Genomic DNA, 16,119 nt, shown 5'->3' with positions numbered 1-16,119 from the left:
CAATTCAAGTCTTCAGATCAGCAAGATTTCAGCAATAAATTCCTATTATCAGCCTCCTGTGCAAGTTCCAGGGATGAATTTAAGCTGTGTTTCGCTCACAAAAAGCTCACTATACAGCAATTTTTGCCCATAATCATTCATTCTTTATTTCATTTGTGACATCAGCTCAAGCCCTTGCACATTTCTGATTACTATTGCCACTATACAAACGCATTTTAGCAGCAAAGTTTCCTTATGTTACCATAGTTGCGGTTGTTCCTTCTAGCCAGAAAGGCTGGAGCTTCACATAAAAATTTCAATCACAGGAAAATCGTAAGGGAAGAGCAGGGCAACTTCTGCTTGTGAAGAATCACTCTGTACATTCAGACCAGGAACAAGGGAACCTTTGCCCTCCCGAATGATGTTGAATTCCAACTGTCATGAGCCCCAGCAAGCACAGCCCATAGTCAGGGACAGTGGGAGTTAGAATCCCAACAAATTCTGCAGGACCACAGCTTCTCTGCCCCAGCTTCAGTTATTTTCTGTGCAAATCCACTGCGTAGGATCATGAGTTCCAGTTAAGAGTAGGAGCAGAGGGAGAAAGGAATAGCACTCTTCCGTATATGGCTTTTTGCAAGACTTAATTGTGGTTTTCTATACGTCAGAGTATAGGCAAGGATCTTTAGAGAAACACAATCCTGAAAAGTTAAGTCTTGAGAGAAAGATATGAACTGTTGGTACTCCCAGTTACAGCCAATACGGTTGGTAGGTACCTTTCCCTTTTCTACAGGGAATGTACACTCCTAAAAAATAATAATACTGCAGACTATGATGGTTTATGGTTTATGCTCAGGGAACAGTCACAAATCCTTGAGGGGCTCACTAAACCAGACTTGCTAGTTCAGAAAAGCCGAAGTGCACACAAGCTCTCTTGAACCCTTGTCCCATGTCCAAACCCATGACTATAGTTGTGTCTCTCAGCAGCAAGGACCTCTCTACGTTTCAGCAAATGCGGAACTAAGCAAGGCATACAGAGTTACACACCTACAAATTGCAAACTCTTGATTTGGATACAGGTTAGCCTCAGCAGGAGCACTTCAAGTTGGCATTACAATGCAAATCCAGACCTCAATAAATGAACAGTTACGGCTGAGACGATTGCACCTTCCAGTTTACCCAGGTAGAGTTTAAGAATACCCAAGATTTAGAGACCTCTCTCCCCACACCCCAACCTTCCTTTGGCACTTGATTAAATTTTTAGCGCTGGTGTCAAGTATATCTAACAGGTGGGGGTGGGGGACAAAGTTGTGTAGTTTTGCACCCCATGAGGTAGAGAAGGGAGCCCCACCATTTCAGTTCGGGGATGTGCTCTGAGCAGGAAAGGCCAATGGGGGGGGGGGGAAATCACTTTATTTTTTGCCACCTGCTATTTAAAAATAAAGAGTGAAAACAACAGAGTCACACTGTGCCACAAAGAACATAGCCACAACCATTTGCAGATAGTGAGACTCAATTCCTAGGGGTGCTCATTCTAGGCCTGGAAATCGCAGGTGGGGACTTTCTGCTACCTGCGTGGTGATGGGGAAAAGCAGCTGCTTCAGCACCAAAGGTGAGATCCTCACTGATTCAGCCTACTGAAGTCTCCACCCACCCCAGACATCTCTTCCAGGACTTCCACATAGTGCAATAAAGCAGACTTGCCCCAATAGATACAAATTACAGATAATGGAGCCTCACATTTGGGGTGCTGCTAGGATGCTGGGCCCCTATAGGTCCGTTTCACGATGCTCCAATTGCGTAGGGATGGATAAACCAGCTAGGAGGAGGCAAAGACCCCCTTCCACCCTGGTTCAACAATCTTACAGAGTATCATGGGATGCAACCACTGGAAAGTAACACTACTGGCCCTAGATTTCAGAAATATCTAGGACACAGGGAAAGGTTCCCATTTTTCAATCCAGGCCCTATTTTACTTTGAGAATACTTCCATTCCATTAGGGTGCAAAGAATTGCAACGATGGGAGAGCTGCTCCCAAGCCATCTGACCCCCAAAGGAGACGAGTGCAGTTTTCGCCACTGAGTCCCCTGTTCATAAGCAGAGTCCGGCTGCCAGATCTGGATCTGCTAAAGCCTCATACAAAGTGTAGCCGATCTCTTCGATTTCCTCCGAGGCCAGGTGGCCAAGAAGGTTTATCCTGCTGTCGAAGAAGCAAGGGAGGGATCCTATCTCCAGGTACCGGACCAGCTCCTCCAGCACTTGCTGGCACCTGTCTGCTAACGCTGCCTCTGACCAATCGGTTTCAGTTTCGCTCAGGTGTAGGATGGCGTGAGTCAAGTGGCTGCTGCCCAGCTTGCTCCAGAAGGGATGGTTTTCAAAGACGACCTTCAAGATGTTGAGGCAACCCTGCCGGACGCCATCATCTCTGGCATCAAGGTCTTTCAGCGCCGAGACCTCGGCCGCGTAAAAGCTCCGCTGCCAGAGGTTCTCCACCGGTATTACAAAGGATGGAGGAAGAAGGATTTTATCCCCCACTTCTACCATGGGGCAGAGGTTTATGTCCAGGCGGAGCTGGGTGTGCTGGACTTCCAACTTAAGCTCTTTGGGATCCATCACAGGCCTGATGACACACTCCAAGCTGCTGCCAATGACCGGCCAATTAATAGAGGCCACCAACATGTTATGGAGGGTCTTGTTGATGGTGCTGGATGAGAGGTACCCACCCACCACGAACCTGTCCCATGGGCTGCTTCCACGCGGGAAATACTCCAGGCCAGTCCGCCTGACCATCCCAAAACAAGGGTCATTCACAACAGTTTGTTCGCCGGGGATCAGGAGCCAAAGGTTGGCTTCCAGCATCAACGGAAGCATGAAGGCCACCTCAAGGAGGTCGCTGCTGATGAGGTCGTCGCAAAGGTAGCCGCTGAGGAATGCGTGTCCAAAGGGCAGCTCTGGGTACTTGTTCTTCAGGAACTTCTGCAGCTCCCCGCAGATGTCCCCTGCCAGCTGCTTCCCCAGAGTCTTTTCCTCCTCAGAGACTGAGACATGGTCCCTGTAGTAGGAGAGAAACTTCTCTTGAAGCGTCAGGCACAGCCGAGGCCTCGGTTCCACCTCCTTGGAGGGCAGGACACTGCTTTCGGGGTCTGCAACGGAGGAGAGAACAAACGTTTCAGATGGCTGGGCTAAGAGTATTGGACAGGCTTCGCCAACCTGAGGACCTCCAGAAATCCCTGGCAGCAGAGGTCCCAAAATGCTTATGGCAGAGCGTCACAATGCAAGCACCTTCCTTATATTTGGCTCAGTAAAGGTAAAGGGACCCCTGACCATTAGGTCCAGTCATAACCGACTCTGGGGTTGCGGCGCTCATCTCACTTTATTGGCTGAGGGAGCTGGCGTACAGCTTCCGGGTCACGTGGCCAGCATGACTAAGCCGCTTCTGGTGATCCAGAGTAGTGCACGGAAACGCCGTTTACCTTCCCGCCGGAGTGGTACCTATTTATCTACTTGCACTTTGACGTGCTTTCGAACTGCTAGGTTGGCAGGAGCAGGGACCGAGCAACGGGAGCTCGCCCCATCGCATGGATTCGAACCGCCAACCTTCTGATCGGCAAGTCCTAGGCTCTGTGGTTTAACCCTCAGCGCCACCCAGTGCAAAATGGGTATAGGAGCCCGCTACATTCAGAGGCCTAGCCACTGTGTTCTGCGCTAGCTGTAACTTCCTGAGCAGCATCAAGTAGACCCACATGGAGTCCATTACAGTAATCTAGGCTGAAGGTTCACCAACGCATGGGTCACTGTGGCCAGGATCTCCCCAGCCAGGAATGGCTGTAGCTGGCACTGAAACCAAACTGGGCCTAGTTACTAACATCACTTGTGTCTCCAGGGTCAATGATGAATCCGGGAGGGACCACCGCCACCTGGACTTCCATCACAGAGTGAGATGGCAGTAAATCACATGTTCAAAGCTGCAAATTAGCAGGGACACAATCTTCACAGGCTTGGCGAAGTGTCAGGACCCAGTTGCTCTCTCTCTCAGCCTAGCCGACCTCGCAGGGGTGTTGTGAAGATAAAACGGGAGATCCAGATCGCGGGAGCTAGACTGGTGACTGGGAGTGGCTGCCGAGACCACATAACACCGGTCTTGAAAGACCTACATTGGCTCCCAGTACGTTTCCGAGCACAATTCAAAGTGTTGGTGCTGACCTTGAAAGCCCTAAACGGCCTCGGCCCAGTATACCGTATTTTTCGCTCTATAGGACGCACCGGATCATAGGAGGGGGAGAACAGGGGGGAAAAAATCTCCCCCTCTCTGCTCAGCGCCCCTTCAGCGAAGCGGCAGGAGAAACGGAGCCCCTTCCATTTCTCCCCCTGCTTGGCTAAAGGGGCACTGCGCAGAAAGGGAAAACTGTGTAGCACCTCTCCAGCGAAGCGAAGCCTGGAGAGCAAGAGGGATCGGTGTATAGCTGCCTGAAGCCCCCAGAGCGCAGCGGGAGTTCCCTCTGCGCTTCGGAGGCTTCGCGTTGCTATCGCTGAAGCCAAGGAGCCTGCATTCGCTCTATAGGACGCACACACATTTCCCCTTCATTTTTGGAGGGGAAAAAGTGCGTCCTATAGAGCGAAAAATACAGTACCTGAAGGAGCGTCTTCACTCTCATCACTCAACCTAGGCACTGAGGTCCAGCGCCGAGGGCCTTCTGGTGGTTCCCTCCCTGCGAGAAGCGAAGTTACAAGGAACCAGGCAGAGGGCCTTCTTGGTAGCGGCACCGCCCTGTGGAACGCCCTTCCACCAGATGTCAAGGAAATAAACAACTATCTGACGTTTAGAAGACATCTGAAGGCAGCCCTGTTTAGGGTAGTTTTTAATGACTGATGTTTTAATGTATTTTAAATCTTCTGTTGGAAGCCGCCCAGAGCGGTTGAGGAAACCCAGCCAGATGGGCGGAGTATAAATAATAAGTTATTATTATTATTATTGGGCACAGAAGTACAGTTCGCCGTTAGGAAACAGAACCCGCCTGTAGCATGTCTCTCCTGACCTTGCGCAGTCCCACCCACGACTGGAGACAGCAGTGGCTCCTCAAGGTCTTCCTGCCGCACTTTGGGCACCGTCTTGATCAAGCTCAGCTCCTGCCAGCTTTCCTCCAAGGACTTCTGCTTGGCTTTGATGTCATCTTCATCGTCCGGCGGGCTGGTGGCCCGGTCAATGAGCTGCGTAAGAACAAACACCCACCCAAACAGTTAGCATGAGCTCCTCTGCCTTTTTTAGGCCCAGTTCTGCTCTACCGCAGGGACACCTGCTGACTGTGAACCCCAAATACAAATCCAGGCTCCAGGGCCGGCCAAACCGTAAGACAGGGTGAGGCAACTGCTTCAGGTGGCGGAATCCACTGGGGCAGCTGACCCCAGTGTAGATCGTTCTTTCCCTACTTGTTCTTGATGTAGATCTTTGCTCAACCCTTCTTCCCTGGCTGGGAGAGGAGCACCATTTTGGGATCCATGTCAGGTGCCAAAATGTCTTGAACCGGTTATGCCGGGGCATACCAGCTGCACTGGCTCCTGGTAGAGTACAGGGTCAGGTTTAAGGTGCTGGTTTTGACCTTTAAAGCCCTATGCGGCCTAGGACCCTCGTACCTACGGGACCGCCTCTCCTGGTATGTCCCACGGAGGACCTTAAGGTCCACAAATGACAACATTTTGGAGGTCCTAAGTCGCAAGGTGGTTAGACTGGTCTCAACCAGGGCCAGGGCCTTTTCAGTACTGGCCCCGACTTGGTGGAATACTCTGTCCCAAGAGACTAGGGCCCTGCGGAACTTGACATCTTTCCGCAGGGCCTGCAAGACAGAGCTGTTCCGCGTCACCTTTGGTTTGGACTCAGTCTGACCCTTATGTTTCCCTCCCCTTATGGTCTTGATCTATGGGCTACTTTTAAAATGAGGCTGCATTTTAAATTGGGTTTTTTTCCCCTATTATGATTTTACTGTAATTTTACTGGTGTTAGCCGCCCTGAGCCCGGCTCTGGCTGGGGAGGGTGGGGTATAAAAATATTATTATTATTATTATTATTATTATTGCTAATAATTTAGAAGAATCGGGGTACAAGCCCATAACAGAGATTTTACCTTTGGGCAAATTAAGGTGGATGGTGACCGGGGTCCACCCGGCACTGCAATTTGCCGTACGTCCAACCACCATGCAAGGAGGAAAAATGGGGTTTTTAAAAGAAGGGGTAGTGGATCTGGGCCTGAAGAGAAAGACTCAAGAGCTTTAAACTACAGATCCACTACCCCTTCTTTAAAAACAAAAACACACACACTTTTTTTTGGCTTGGATAGTTAATTAAATAAATACAGTGGTACCTCCGGTTGTGAATGGGATCCGTTCCAGAGGTCTGGCCACATCCCAAGGAATTCTCAACCGGATGTGCCACTCCTGCGCATGCGTGCGCTGAGGTTTAGAGCCAGTGTGGTGTAGTGGTTAAGAGCGGTAGTCTCGTAATCTAGGGAACCGGGTTTGATTCCCCGCTCCTCCACATGCAGCTGCTGGGTGACCTTGGGCCAGTCACACTTCTCTGAAGTCTCTCAGCCCCACTCACCTCACAGAGTGTTTGTTGTAGGGGAGGAAGGGAAAGGAGAATGTTAGCCGCTTTGAGACTCCTTAAAAGTGAGTGAAAGGCGGGATATCAAATCCAAACTCTTCTGTGCATGCGCACGAGGCGAAACCCGGAAAAATACTTCTAGGTTTGCCACTTACGTATTCCGAAGGATACGTAACCAGAGGTGAACGCAACTACAGGTACCACTGTCCTACAGTATGAATTTGCAAGCAGGATTTGAACTGTGAGCAGCAGAAGGAATTAGAGATTATTGCATTATTATTACGGTATAAGAAAGAGAAGATGAAGGGCAATGGGGATTAAAAACCCCGTGGGAAATGGGGTGGGAAGTCTGACGGAAACCAGCCGTCGCTTCATGGCTCCCACAGAAGTCGACAAAACAAAAGAAAAAAAAAATTATGTATTGGAGAGTACATGTGAAATGTTTGAAAATTTGACCAAATATTACTGAGAAAGACTCAAGACCTAGCAGTCTCCTCCCAAACAACACCCCTGATTCAGACACAGGCTATGATCCCCTTAATAAAACTAAAACGTCATAAAGATGGTTGCTCATATAAAAGGACGACTACCCAACAGTAATTCCTCATCACACATTTAAAGCATGTTAGCAAAGGAAGCATGCTGCAAAGGAAGAACAAGGCGGCCTCACCCTCTTCACAGCAAGCGTCGCGATCGCCAACACAGCCGCTCCGCTGACGCCCAGGACCAACCTGGCATTGGCCAACAGGAAGTCCATCACGCTGCCCAGGTTGCTGTCGTCCCGCCTCTTCCCCTGCTTGTGGCCGTAGTCCGCCATTGTTAACCTGGTTGGAGGGAAAGAAATTAAGTTTGAGAGGTTTCGGTAATAAGCTTCCCACTTCAACCTGCAGAACTGATACAGTCATACCTCAGGTTACAGACACTTCAGGTTGCGTTTTTTCCGGTTACGGACAGCCGAAACCTGGAAGTACCGGAACGGGTTAATTCCAGGTTTTGGCTGTCGCGCATGTCCAGAAGCGCTAAGTCACACTTTGCGCATGCACAGACGCACCGAATCGCCACCCGTATCTCGCAGAGGCGCCGCTGCTGGTTGTGAATGTGCATCCTGCACGGATCATGTTCGCAACCCAAGCGTCCACTATACTTCTAACTAGGTGCCGCATACTGTATCAGCCAGAATATAAGCAGCACCTTTCTTTTTTTCCAAATTCCGACCGTGAAAATTTAAAGTGCGGCTTAAATTCGCGACCTTACAAGAATGGGCTTTTACAATATTGTTCCCATCCCGTCCGCAGCGCCCCCAAAGCTGGGGAGAAAAGAATGCGGGGGAGGGGGAAGACTGCTGGCACCGGGGCACGGCTCCCCCTCAGCCTGTGATGCTGCCAGGAATGCAGGGAAGCAGCACCCGCCCCTGCCCGCAGGCCCCCAGCCTCCCCCCACAAAGTTGTTGGGGGGTTTTTGACCGAAGTTGTTGAGCTTTTTCTGCAAAATCTCAAAAGAAATTGAAGTTTTGGAGCTACCGTATTTTTCGCCCTATAGGACGCACTTTTCCCCCTCCAAAAATGAAGGGGAAATGTGTGTGCGTCCTATGGGGCGAATGCAGGCTTTCGCTGAAGCCTGGAGAGCGAGAGACGTCTGTGTGCACCGACCCTGCTTGCGGAGAGTTGCCTGCATGCCGAAGCCTGCGTGCGCTGAGATCAGCGCGTCCAGACTTCGCGGACCTCTCCGCAAGCAGCGGGAGCCAGCGCTGGGCTCCCACGGCTTGCAGAGAGCTGCCTGTTTGGGGGCTGAGGTTGGGGGAAGCTCGGGCCTCCCCCGCCCCAGCCCCGCGCCTGGGGGGGAATAATTTTTTCCCCTTTATTTCCCCCCCAAAAAACTAGGTGCGCCTTATGGGATGGTGCATTCTATAGGGCGAAAAATACGGTACTTCGAAGGAATTTTGCCAAAATATGGCCACCCTAGCTGGGAGGGTCAACCTCTTTCTGTGTGAAACAAGATCTACCTTTGGGAGAGCTTTCTTAATTTATTTTATTTCCTCTTTCTTTTCTTTTTTGTTGTTGTTAATAATAATAATAATTTATTATTTGTACCCGCCCATCTGGCTGGGTTTCCCCAGCCACTCTGGGCAGCTTCCAACAGATTAAAAATACATTGTTGTTTTGTTTTTATGTATTGTATTTATTTCATCGTAGGTTGAAAAGTTACAGTAAAAAACATTATAAAAAGGGGGGAAAAGAGCTGTCTTATTAAGAAAGGGGGCTGCTTGTCGTTCTTAGGTGTTTATGTGGGGCAGGTTTGGCTGCAGGGTGTCACGTTGCTGAACCCTACGAAACCTCAGCGGCTCGCTAGCTCTGACATTGCCAACTTCTTCCTCTGCTCCTCGCCCAAAAACACTCAACTGGCATTCATCATGAGTCACAACTCCCAACATACGATTTAACAGCCACAGCATTGCCATGGGAACAAAAAGCAAACAGCATACTCAGAGTGGAGGGTCATTGCGTTCTACTCTGCTTTCATCTCCTACACAGTTTCTAGGGCTTTATGCTGTGAAACGGTCTATAAACTGGTTTAACAATTAATAATATTTTAAAAAACACTTTTCTGGACCATTTTTACCGCTTGACTGCAGGCATATTGACCTACGAGCAGCTCCCGTTGAGTTTGGAGAAGGTTAAAGGATAAAAGGACCCCTGATCATTGGGTCCAGTCGTGGCCAACTCTGGGGTTGCAGCGCTCATCCCTTGCCGAGAGAGCCGGCATACAGCTTCCGGGTCATGTGGCCAGCATGACTAAGCCACTTCTGGCGAACCAGAGCAGCGCACGGAAACGCCGTTTACCTTCCCACCAGAGTGGTACCTATTTATCTACTTGTACTGGTGTGCTTTCGAACTGCTAGGTTGGCAGGAGCAGGGACCGAGCAATGGGAGCTCACCCTGTCGCGGGGTTTCGAACCGCCGACCTTCTGATCGGCAAGTCCCAGGCTCTGTGGTTTAACCCACAGTGCCATCCACGTCCCAGGTTAGCTGGTACCAAATGTTCGTGTGGCGGAATGGCTAACCACCCCAAGCTGATTTTGCTAGATGCCTTTACAACCACCTGCAATTTGGGCAGCAAATGACTTCAAAATAACGGCTGGGACAGCTCAGTTGGTAGAGAATGAAACTCCTAACTCTCAGGCGCCAGGCAAAAACATTCCTCTATAACCAGGCCTCTGGCCACTAAATAAATAGTTAAAGTGGGAAAGGGGCTGTTATGGAAGCTTTATTATATTCTACAGTCTTTTAAATGTGTTTGTGAAAGGGGGGTATTGTTTTGTTGCTTCTGCTTTAGCTATTCGTGTTTTTACCATTGATGAAGGATGGTATATAAATCTAATAAATAATAATAGTCAATTTTTATGCTTTTTTATGTTTTATTGTTATGCGCCTTAAAATGTGCTAATGTTGTACCCACACTGGGATCTTTTAAAAAAGGGAAGTGTGTGTGTGTGTGTGTGTGTGTGTGTGTGTGTTCACTTCCTGTCGGGTGTGTTCCATTTGTAAATTGAGTCCTCCACTGCTATGGGAAAGCACACCTTGGTTTAAGAACGCTTTGGTTTAAGAACGGGCTTCCAGAACGGATTAAGTTCGTAAACCAAGGTACCACTGTATATATAATATTAGCAGGGGCGTGGCCTTATTTTGCCACCCCTGACACATGAAGCTACTGGAAATCCACTGGGGAAAAAAACCTACTCAGCCACACTGCCAAACAAACACTTCCAAGGACAACTCACTGCCTGGTTTGAGAATAATAAGAATAATAATAAGAATAAGAATAATAATTCCCAAGGGCTACAGCGGAGTCAGATTTCCGGCTGCTATTTTGAAGGCGTGTAACAATATCTTCCTACCAGTTTCCCTTCTCCCAGGACAGTCTTTTCTATTCTGGGCACCAGAGTCCAAAAGTGGTTGCAAGGGAATGCATCTAACCAGTCCCAGACACACAGGCAGGATATGATCAGAGGCACAGCTCAACCTCCTAGATTTGTCCCAGACCTTTAAAGCAGTTCTGCTGCCATGAGAAGAGGGGATTTCTAAGCATGTGCAGAGTGCCTTTTCTTTTTCACCAAACCACATGGGGTGGGGGTGGCCAGGATCAGTTGTAGAGCACAGGTGCTTTGAATGCAGAAGGTCCCAGGTTCGTTCCTCGGCAACTCCACGTAGGGCCAAACAGTGAGGTATACAGTGATACCTTGGTTCTCAAACTTAATCCATGCCAGAAGTACATTCCAAAAACAAAGCGTTCCAAAACCAAGGCACGCTTTCCCATCGAAAGTCATGTAAAACGGATTAATCCGTTCCAGACTTTTAAATACAACCCCAAAAACAGCAGTTTAACATGAATTTTACTATCTAACGAGACAATCGATCCATAAAATGAAAGCAACAATGTACTGCAGTCACATTATCAACCAATCACAGTCACAAACACACAGAGCCACAAAAACAAAAACACAAAATAAATAGCAAAATCAGACAGATCTTAGCATAACACTCAAAACGGAGCATGTTCGGCTTCCGAAAAAAGTTCACAAACCAGAAAACTTACTTATGGCTCTGCAGTGTTTGAGTTCCAAGTTGTTTGAGTACCAAGGCTTTTGAGAACCAAGGTACCACCGTAGTTGGAACGGTTGTAGCTATCTGGCCTTCAGAGTATACTCCCTCTCCCTAGACTACGGCTGCCATACGTCCAGGATTCGTCCGTTGTGAATAATATCCGGGTGGAATTTCCAAAAATCAGTAAAATGTCTGGAAAAGCCTGGGCGAATGGCAACCCATGTCGGAAGTGTTGATTTTTTGATGAATTTCCTTTAAAATAGCTGGAAAAGTCAGCTGCTTGAGATTTTGCAAAAAGAAGCTCAACAACCTTGCTGCCCTCCCCCGCCCCCCAAAAAACCCAAACAGCTCAAGAACCTTTGTGTCTGGGTTTTCACTTTTTGAAGTATGGCAACCCTACGCCTAGGCTGCATGAGGGCTGAACCCAGGAACTTTTGCCTGCAAAGTGGGAGCTGCAGAGATGTGATCTACACACACTTCCATATGATCCAGAAGCTGCAGTGAGTACAGAATGCTGCAGCACGATTGCTGACAGAAGTGAGGCCCTGTCGGCACGCAACACCTGTGCTCAGAGATCTGCACTCGTTGCCAATTTGCTGCAGAGCAAAGTTCAGGGTATTACAATTCATATATAAAGTCCTTAACAACTTGAGACCAGTTTACCTGCAATATCGCCTTACTGCAATCTGTTAACAGCAGGCTTCCTCAACCTCAGCCCTCCAGATGTTTTGAGACTACCATTCCCATCATCCCTGACCACTGTTCCTGTTGCCAGGGATCATGGGAGTTGTAGGCCAAAACATCTGGGGGGCAGAAGCCTGGTTAACAGTGTGCTAGTAGGACTCCCTGCCTATTGACAACAAGCCTTCGCCGTACTCTGGCGCTTGCTAAAAACATTAGCAGTGTAGAATGTTGGTGCATGTCTTAATTCTGCTTTTAGTTTAGCAATCATTAAAGATTTGTCTTTGTGTCTTTTTACCGATAATTTTATCATTTTATTCTCTTTGCAAATGGCTTCAAGGTTTTTCTTAACAAACAAACAAGGAAATAGGCAGAGTTTAAGGAGGACTGGAAAATGTTTGTGAGCTGTTTAAAAACTTATTGCAAATATGTTAATATGCAAGTAGCTTTAGAGTAAGAACAGAAGTAAAATTTATCTGAAAACAGTGTGGAGAAGATAAAGTATAGAATAACAATAAAATAAAATAAAATAAAATAAAATAAAATAAAATAAAATAAAATATAATACAATATAAATTAAAAAATTAAAAATATTTTAAATTTACAAAATTTACAAAATAAAAACAAACCAAAATATGCTCACTTAGATGCCTCTGGGTATCATATTAAGATGGCGGATGGATGTGGTCTCAACAGCACATCCAGTAACAAAAGTTTAAATAAAGGTCTCAAAATCTGGGGCCTGATGCAAGAGACCCAGGCCTCAGGCATTCAGCTCCTCCTGCCCCCAACCCCCCAGCACCTATGGTAGAAATGCAGAAATAGCCCCACCCAACCAGCAATAGAGCAAGACACCTTCATCTTCCCCAGCTGCAACAAAACATGTCTCTACCGCTTCAGTCTCTACAGCCACAGCTCTCCCCTGGTTTGCCTTCACCCACAATGACACACTTCTCCATCGTCTACCGAGACAGACAGATGCCAACCGGACAACCAACCCCTGGGGAAAAACTGCACACCAAACACTTAAACCACATCCCCACCTCAGAATCCTGGGAGTTGTAGTTTGCCCCTAAGTTGCAACCTCAGCATCACTAACAAACTACAGTTCCCAGGATTCCCAGGTGATTTAAATGTATGGTGTGCACAAACTTAACCTGCTTGTGGATCAACAGCAGCGGCCAAGGCAAGGTGGTCGTAATCAACCCACAACCAAACTACAAATGGCTGTTTGTGTTGGCCTAAAGAGGGACTGGAAACGTGTGACCTTCTGGACTCCAGCTGCCGCCATCCCTGACCACTGGGCTAAGCTGCCTCCGTCTGATGGGAGTGGGCACTTCATAAACGTCCAGAGGACCACAGCTTCCTATCCCTGGTCTACAGAGACACAGCCCTGTGGCATCTTGAGGAATGGTGCAATTGCTTCACTACAGTGGTACCTCGCAAGACGAATGCCTCGCAAGACGGAAAACTCGCAAGAAAGAGTTTTTCGTTTTTCAAGGTGCTTCGCCAGACGAATTTCCCTATGGACTTCCTTCGCAAGACGAAAGCCCATAGGGAAATCTCCGGGGACCTCTTTTAAATGCTGGCGGTCGTGAGCAAAGACTTTCGCCCACCGCCGGCCTTCAGAAGAGGTCCTGGACCTCTTCTGAAGGCCGGTGGGGGGCAAAAGTCTTTGCTCCCAAGCGCCTGCCTTCCCGGGATAGCGGAGGCTTCGCTGCCGCCCGCCAGCATTTTAAAATCGCCCCGGGACAGCGGAGAAGGAGGGCAGCAAAGCCCTCCTGTCCCCGGAGCTTGCAGGGCGGGAGGTGGGGAGAAGGGCTTTTCTTCCCACCGCCAGCCTTCAGAACAGCCTTCTGAAGGCTGGCGGTGGGAAGAAAAGCCCTTCTCCCCCCCCCAAGCCTTCAGAAGAGGTCGGGGGACAGACTGTCCCCGGACCTGGTCTGAAGGTGGTTTCCATAGGAACGCATTGATTGATTTTCAATGCATTCCTATGGGAAACCGTGCTTCGCAAGATGAAAAACTCGCAAGAAGAAAAAACTTGCGGAACGAATTAAATTCGTCTTGCGAGGCACCACTGTATTTAAAAAGTGCCACGGGATCGTGCTGCGGGGTTGGACTAGATGACCCTCGGGTCCCTTCCAACTCCATTACTGTACTGATTCATCCCTTTCTCCTTAATTAAGGCCTTCTCTTCTAACCATTCAGAGAGGGGATCTAAAGGTCCTCTAAATCCATTTTTTTTGGGGGGGGAAGGGTCGTTTCCCGATCTTACTACAAGAAACGTATTAAGCGTTCACGGTGCTGCTGCTACGGGGCTCCGAATTACTTAAATAACTAAGGCGGTTCACCTTCTCCCCTGAAAGCTGAATACCCGCCCCTCTTAGAGGTTAAAAAGGAAGCAAAATGTCCCCCTCCCCCTAAAACGTAACAAAAATAAGATTCCTTCGTTCTTCCGGCGGTTCCACCTTTGGAACCGAGGCTGCTCCGTGGAGGTTAGTAGCTCAGTTACAACTTACCTGTCCCTGAACCTGGAAGCGGACCCGGGGAAGCGGGCGGAGCGGAGATGGCGGAGCGGGCACCCAGCACCCCGACGCCACCGCGCAGGAAGCGCTCAGCACCAGCGATGGAACGTCGGCCGAAGCCGAACGCCGAGCGACCAATGGCAGCGCGCGGCTCGCCTCTCAACGTTCCGACATAGAACGCCGAGTATCTTTTTCGGCTTCCTGTCCTCTTTGAGGCTGCGTAGGTGCCGCGAGGCTCCTCCTCCTCCGCCTTAAAGAGACAGTCCTTTCTCTCTCTTCCGCCTCTTCCAATCTGTCCAATGTGCGCATAGCAGCATAGGAAAGTGCTTTCAGCCGAGGCAGACCAATCCGTCTAGCTCAGTATTGTCTACACGGACTGGCAGCAGCTCCCCGGGTTTTCAAGAGTGCGCAGCAGGGGGCGTCTCTCCGGCCTGGAGATGCCAGTGGTGCAAAGTACCACAAATAAGGGAAAAAGCAAATTCGTGGCGCCATGTCATGATGTGGATTTGAATTTTATTTTATTATTTTTATTATTATTATTATTATTATTATTATTATTATTATTATTATTATTATTATTATTACGGTCACAGACCAGTTCTGGCTCACTTACAATACTGTATCAGGAAAATCATAAAACACAACAGGAATACAGTGGTACCTCGGGTTAAGTACTTAATTCGTTCCGGAGGTCCGTTCTTAACCTGAAACTGTTCTTAACCTGAAGCACCACTTTAGCTAACGGGGCCTCCTGCTGCTGCCGCGCCGCCGGAGCACGATTTCTGTTCTCCTCCTGAAGCAAAGTTCTTAACCTGAATCACTATTTCTGGGTTAGCGGAGTCTGTAACCTGAAGCGTGTGTAACCTGAAGCATATGTAACCCGAGGTACCACTGTACATTGAATTGCAATTGGGTATAACGGTGGGCGAGTCATGATGGACCCGTGTCCAGAGTCCTTGCAAACACCTAGGCACGCTCCAGCAAAGTCATGTGCTTGTTACTTCGAATTAATTAATGCGGAGTACAAAAAAATGTGGAGTTTGTGGTGGTAGTGGAATATCAACCATTTACACGTCCTCCTTTCTCCTAGTCCGTACTCACCTGACGTGGTTACCGACATGTAGAGGAGCATAGAGGTTTTCTCCTGCTCTGACTCCCCCCCCCCCCCCGAATTTCAGGAAAACCGTGACAGCGCCCTTGAGGGTCTACAGAAACGGATAACCAGTGGCGTAGCGTGGGAGGTGCAGGGGGGGCCGGCCGCACCGGGCGCAACATCTGGGGGTTAGGGGGCCAAATCCACGGGTTAGGGGGCGCAAATCCACGGGTTAGGGGGCGCAAATCCACGGGTTAGGGGGCACAAATTACTTGCCTTGCCCCGGGTGCTGACAACCCACGCTACGCCACTGGGGATAACTGTAGCCAGCTATACTAGAGTGTTTAAAAACAACAACATACCTTTCAAGAGCTCTCGAAACACTTTGACATCGTGGGGAATCCTGACGCGTGTTAAGGATGCTGGGAACTGTAGATCAGCACCCGGCAAACTACAATTCCCAGGGTTATAAGGAGAGCTGCGGGGGGAATGGGGGTTTGCTGTGAGAGGAGCCGGGGCTGCTTGAAGTGGAACGAGAGTGCGTCAAATGCATGGCGCGGATGTGACCCAAGCGTAGCCGTAGAAGGATCCCCCCCCCACCCTAATGCGCGCCCGGCAGCGAAGGAGTTAAAAGGGGCGGGGCCCTC

General features: G+C 49.0%; 1 protein-coding gene across 4 annotated transcripts; it reads right to left on the bottom strand.

Moving 5' to 3' along the window:
- Positions 1–120: 120 nt before the first annotated feature.
- MIEF2 (mitochondrial elongation factor 2) lies at positions 121–16,024 on the bottom strand. 4 transcript variants are annotated; one of them, XM_081889256.1, is made up of 4 exons: positions 15,835–16,024; positions 7,243–7,396; positions 4,993–5,185; positions 121–3,120 (listed from the first exon to the last, which is right to left on the bottom strand). In XM_081889256.1, exons 2-4 carry the CDS (start codon positions 7,387–7,389, stop codon positions 2,069–2,071), a joined length of 1,392 nt encoding a protein of 463 aa, XP_081745382.1. In that variant the 5' UTR covers positions 7,390–7,396; positions 15,835–16,024; the 3' UTR covers positions 121–2,068. The 4 variants fall into 4 exon arrangements, with proteins under 4 accessions (XP_081745382.1, XP_081745383.1, XP_081745381.1 ...); XM_081889257.1 differs by lacking the exon at positions 15,835–16,024 and adding an exon at positions 15,481–15,500; XM_081889255.1 differs by lacking the exon at positions 15,835–16,024 and adding an exon at positions 14,374–14,572.
- Between the last annotated feature and the right edge of the window lie 95 nt (positions 16,025–16,119).

This window comes from Podarcis melisellensis, assembly GCF_964234715.1.
Source record: "Podarcis melisellensis genome assembly, chromosome: 14".
NCBI classification, from domain to species: Eukaryota; Metazoa; Chordata; class Lepidosauria; order Squamata; family Lacertidae; genus Podarcis; species Podarcis melisellensis.
This window is presented reverse-complemented; position numbering and strand designations above follow the sequence as displayed.

What these genes read in the sequence shown, in the direction of transcription:
- MIEF2 (XM_081889256.1), bottom strand. Translation starts at nt 7,389, where the DNA reads ATGGCGGACTACGGCCACAAGCAGGGGAAGAGGCGGGACGACAGCAAC. An exon ending in CGACGCTTGCTGTGAAGAGG is followed by an intron (nt 5,186 to 7,242) that starts GTGAGGCCGCCT and finishes GTTCTTACGCAG; the next exon opens with CTCATTGACCGGGCCACCAG. An exon ending in TCAGGAGAGACATGCTACAG is followed by an intron (nt 3,121 to 4,992) that starts GCGGGTTCTGTT and finishes CCTCCGTTGCAG; the next exon opens with ACCCCGAAAGCAGTGTCCTG.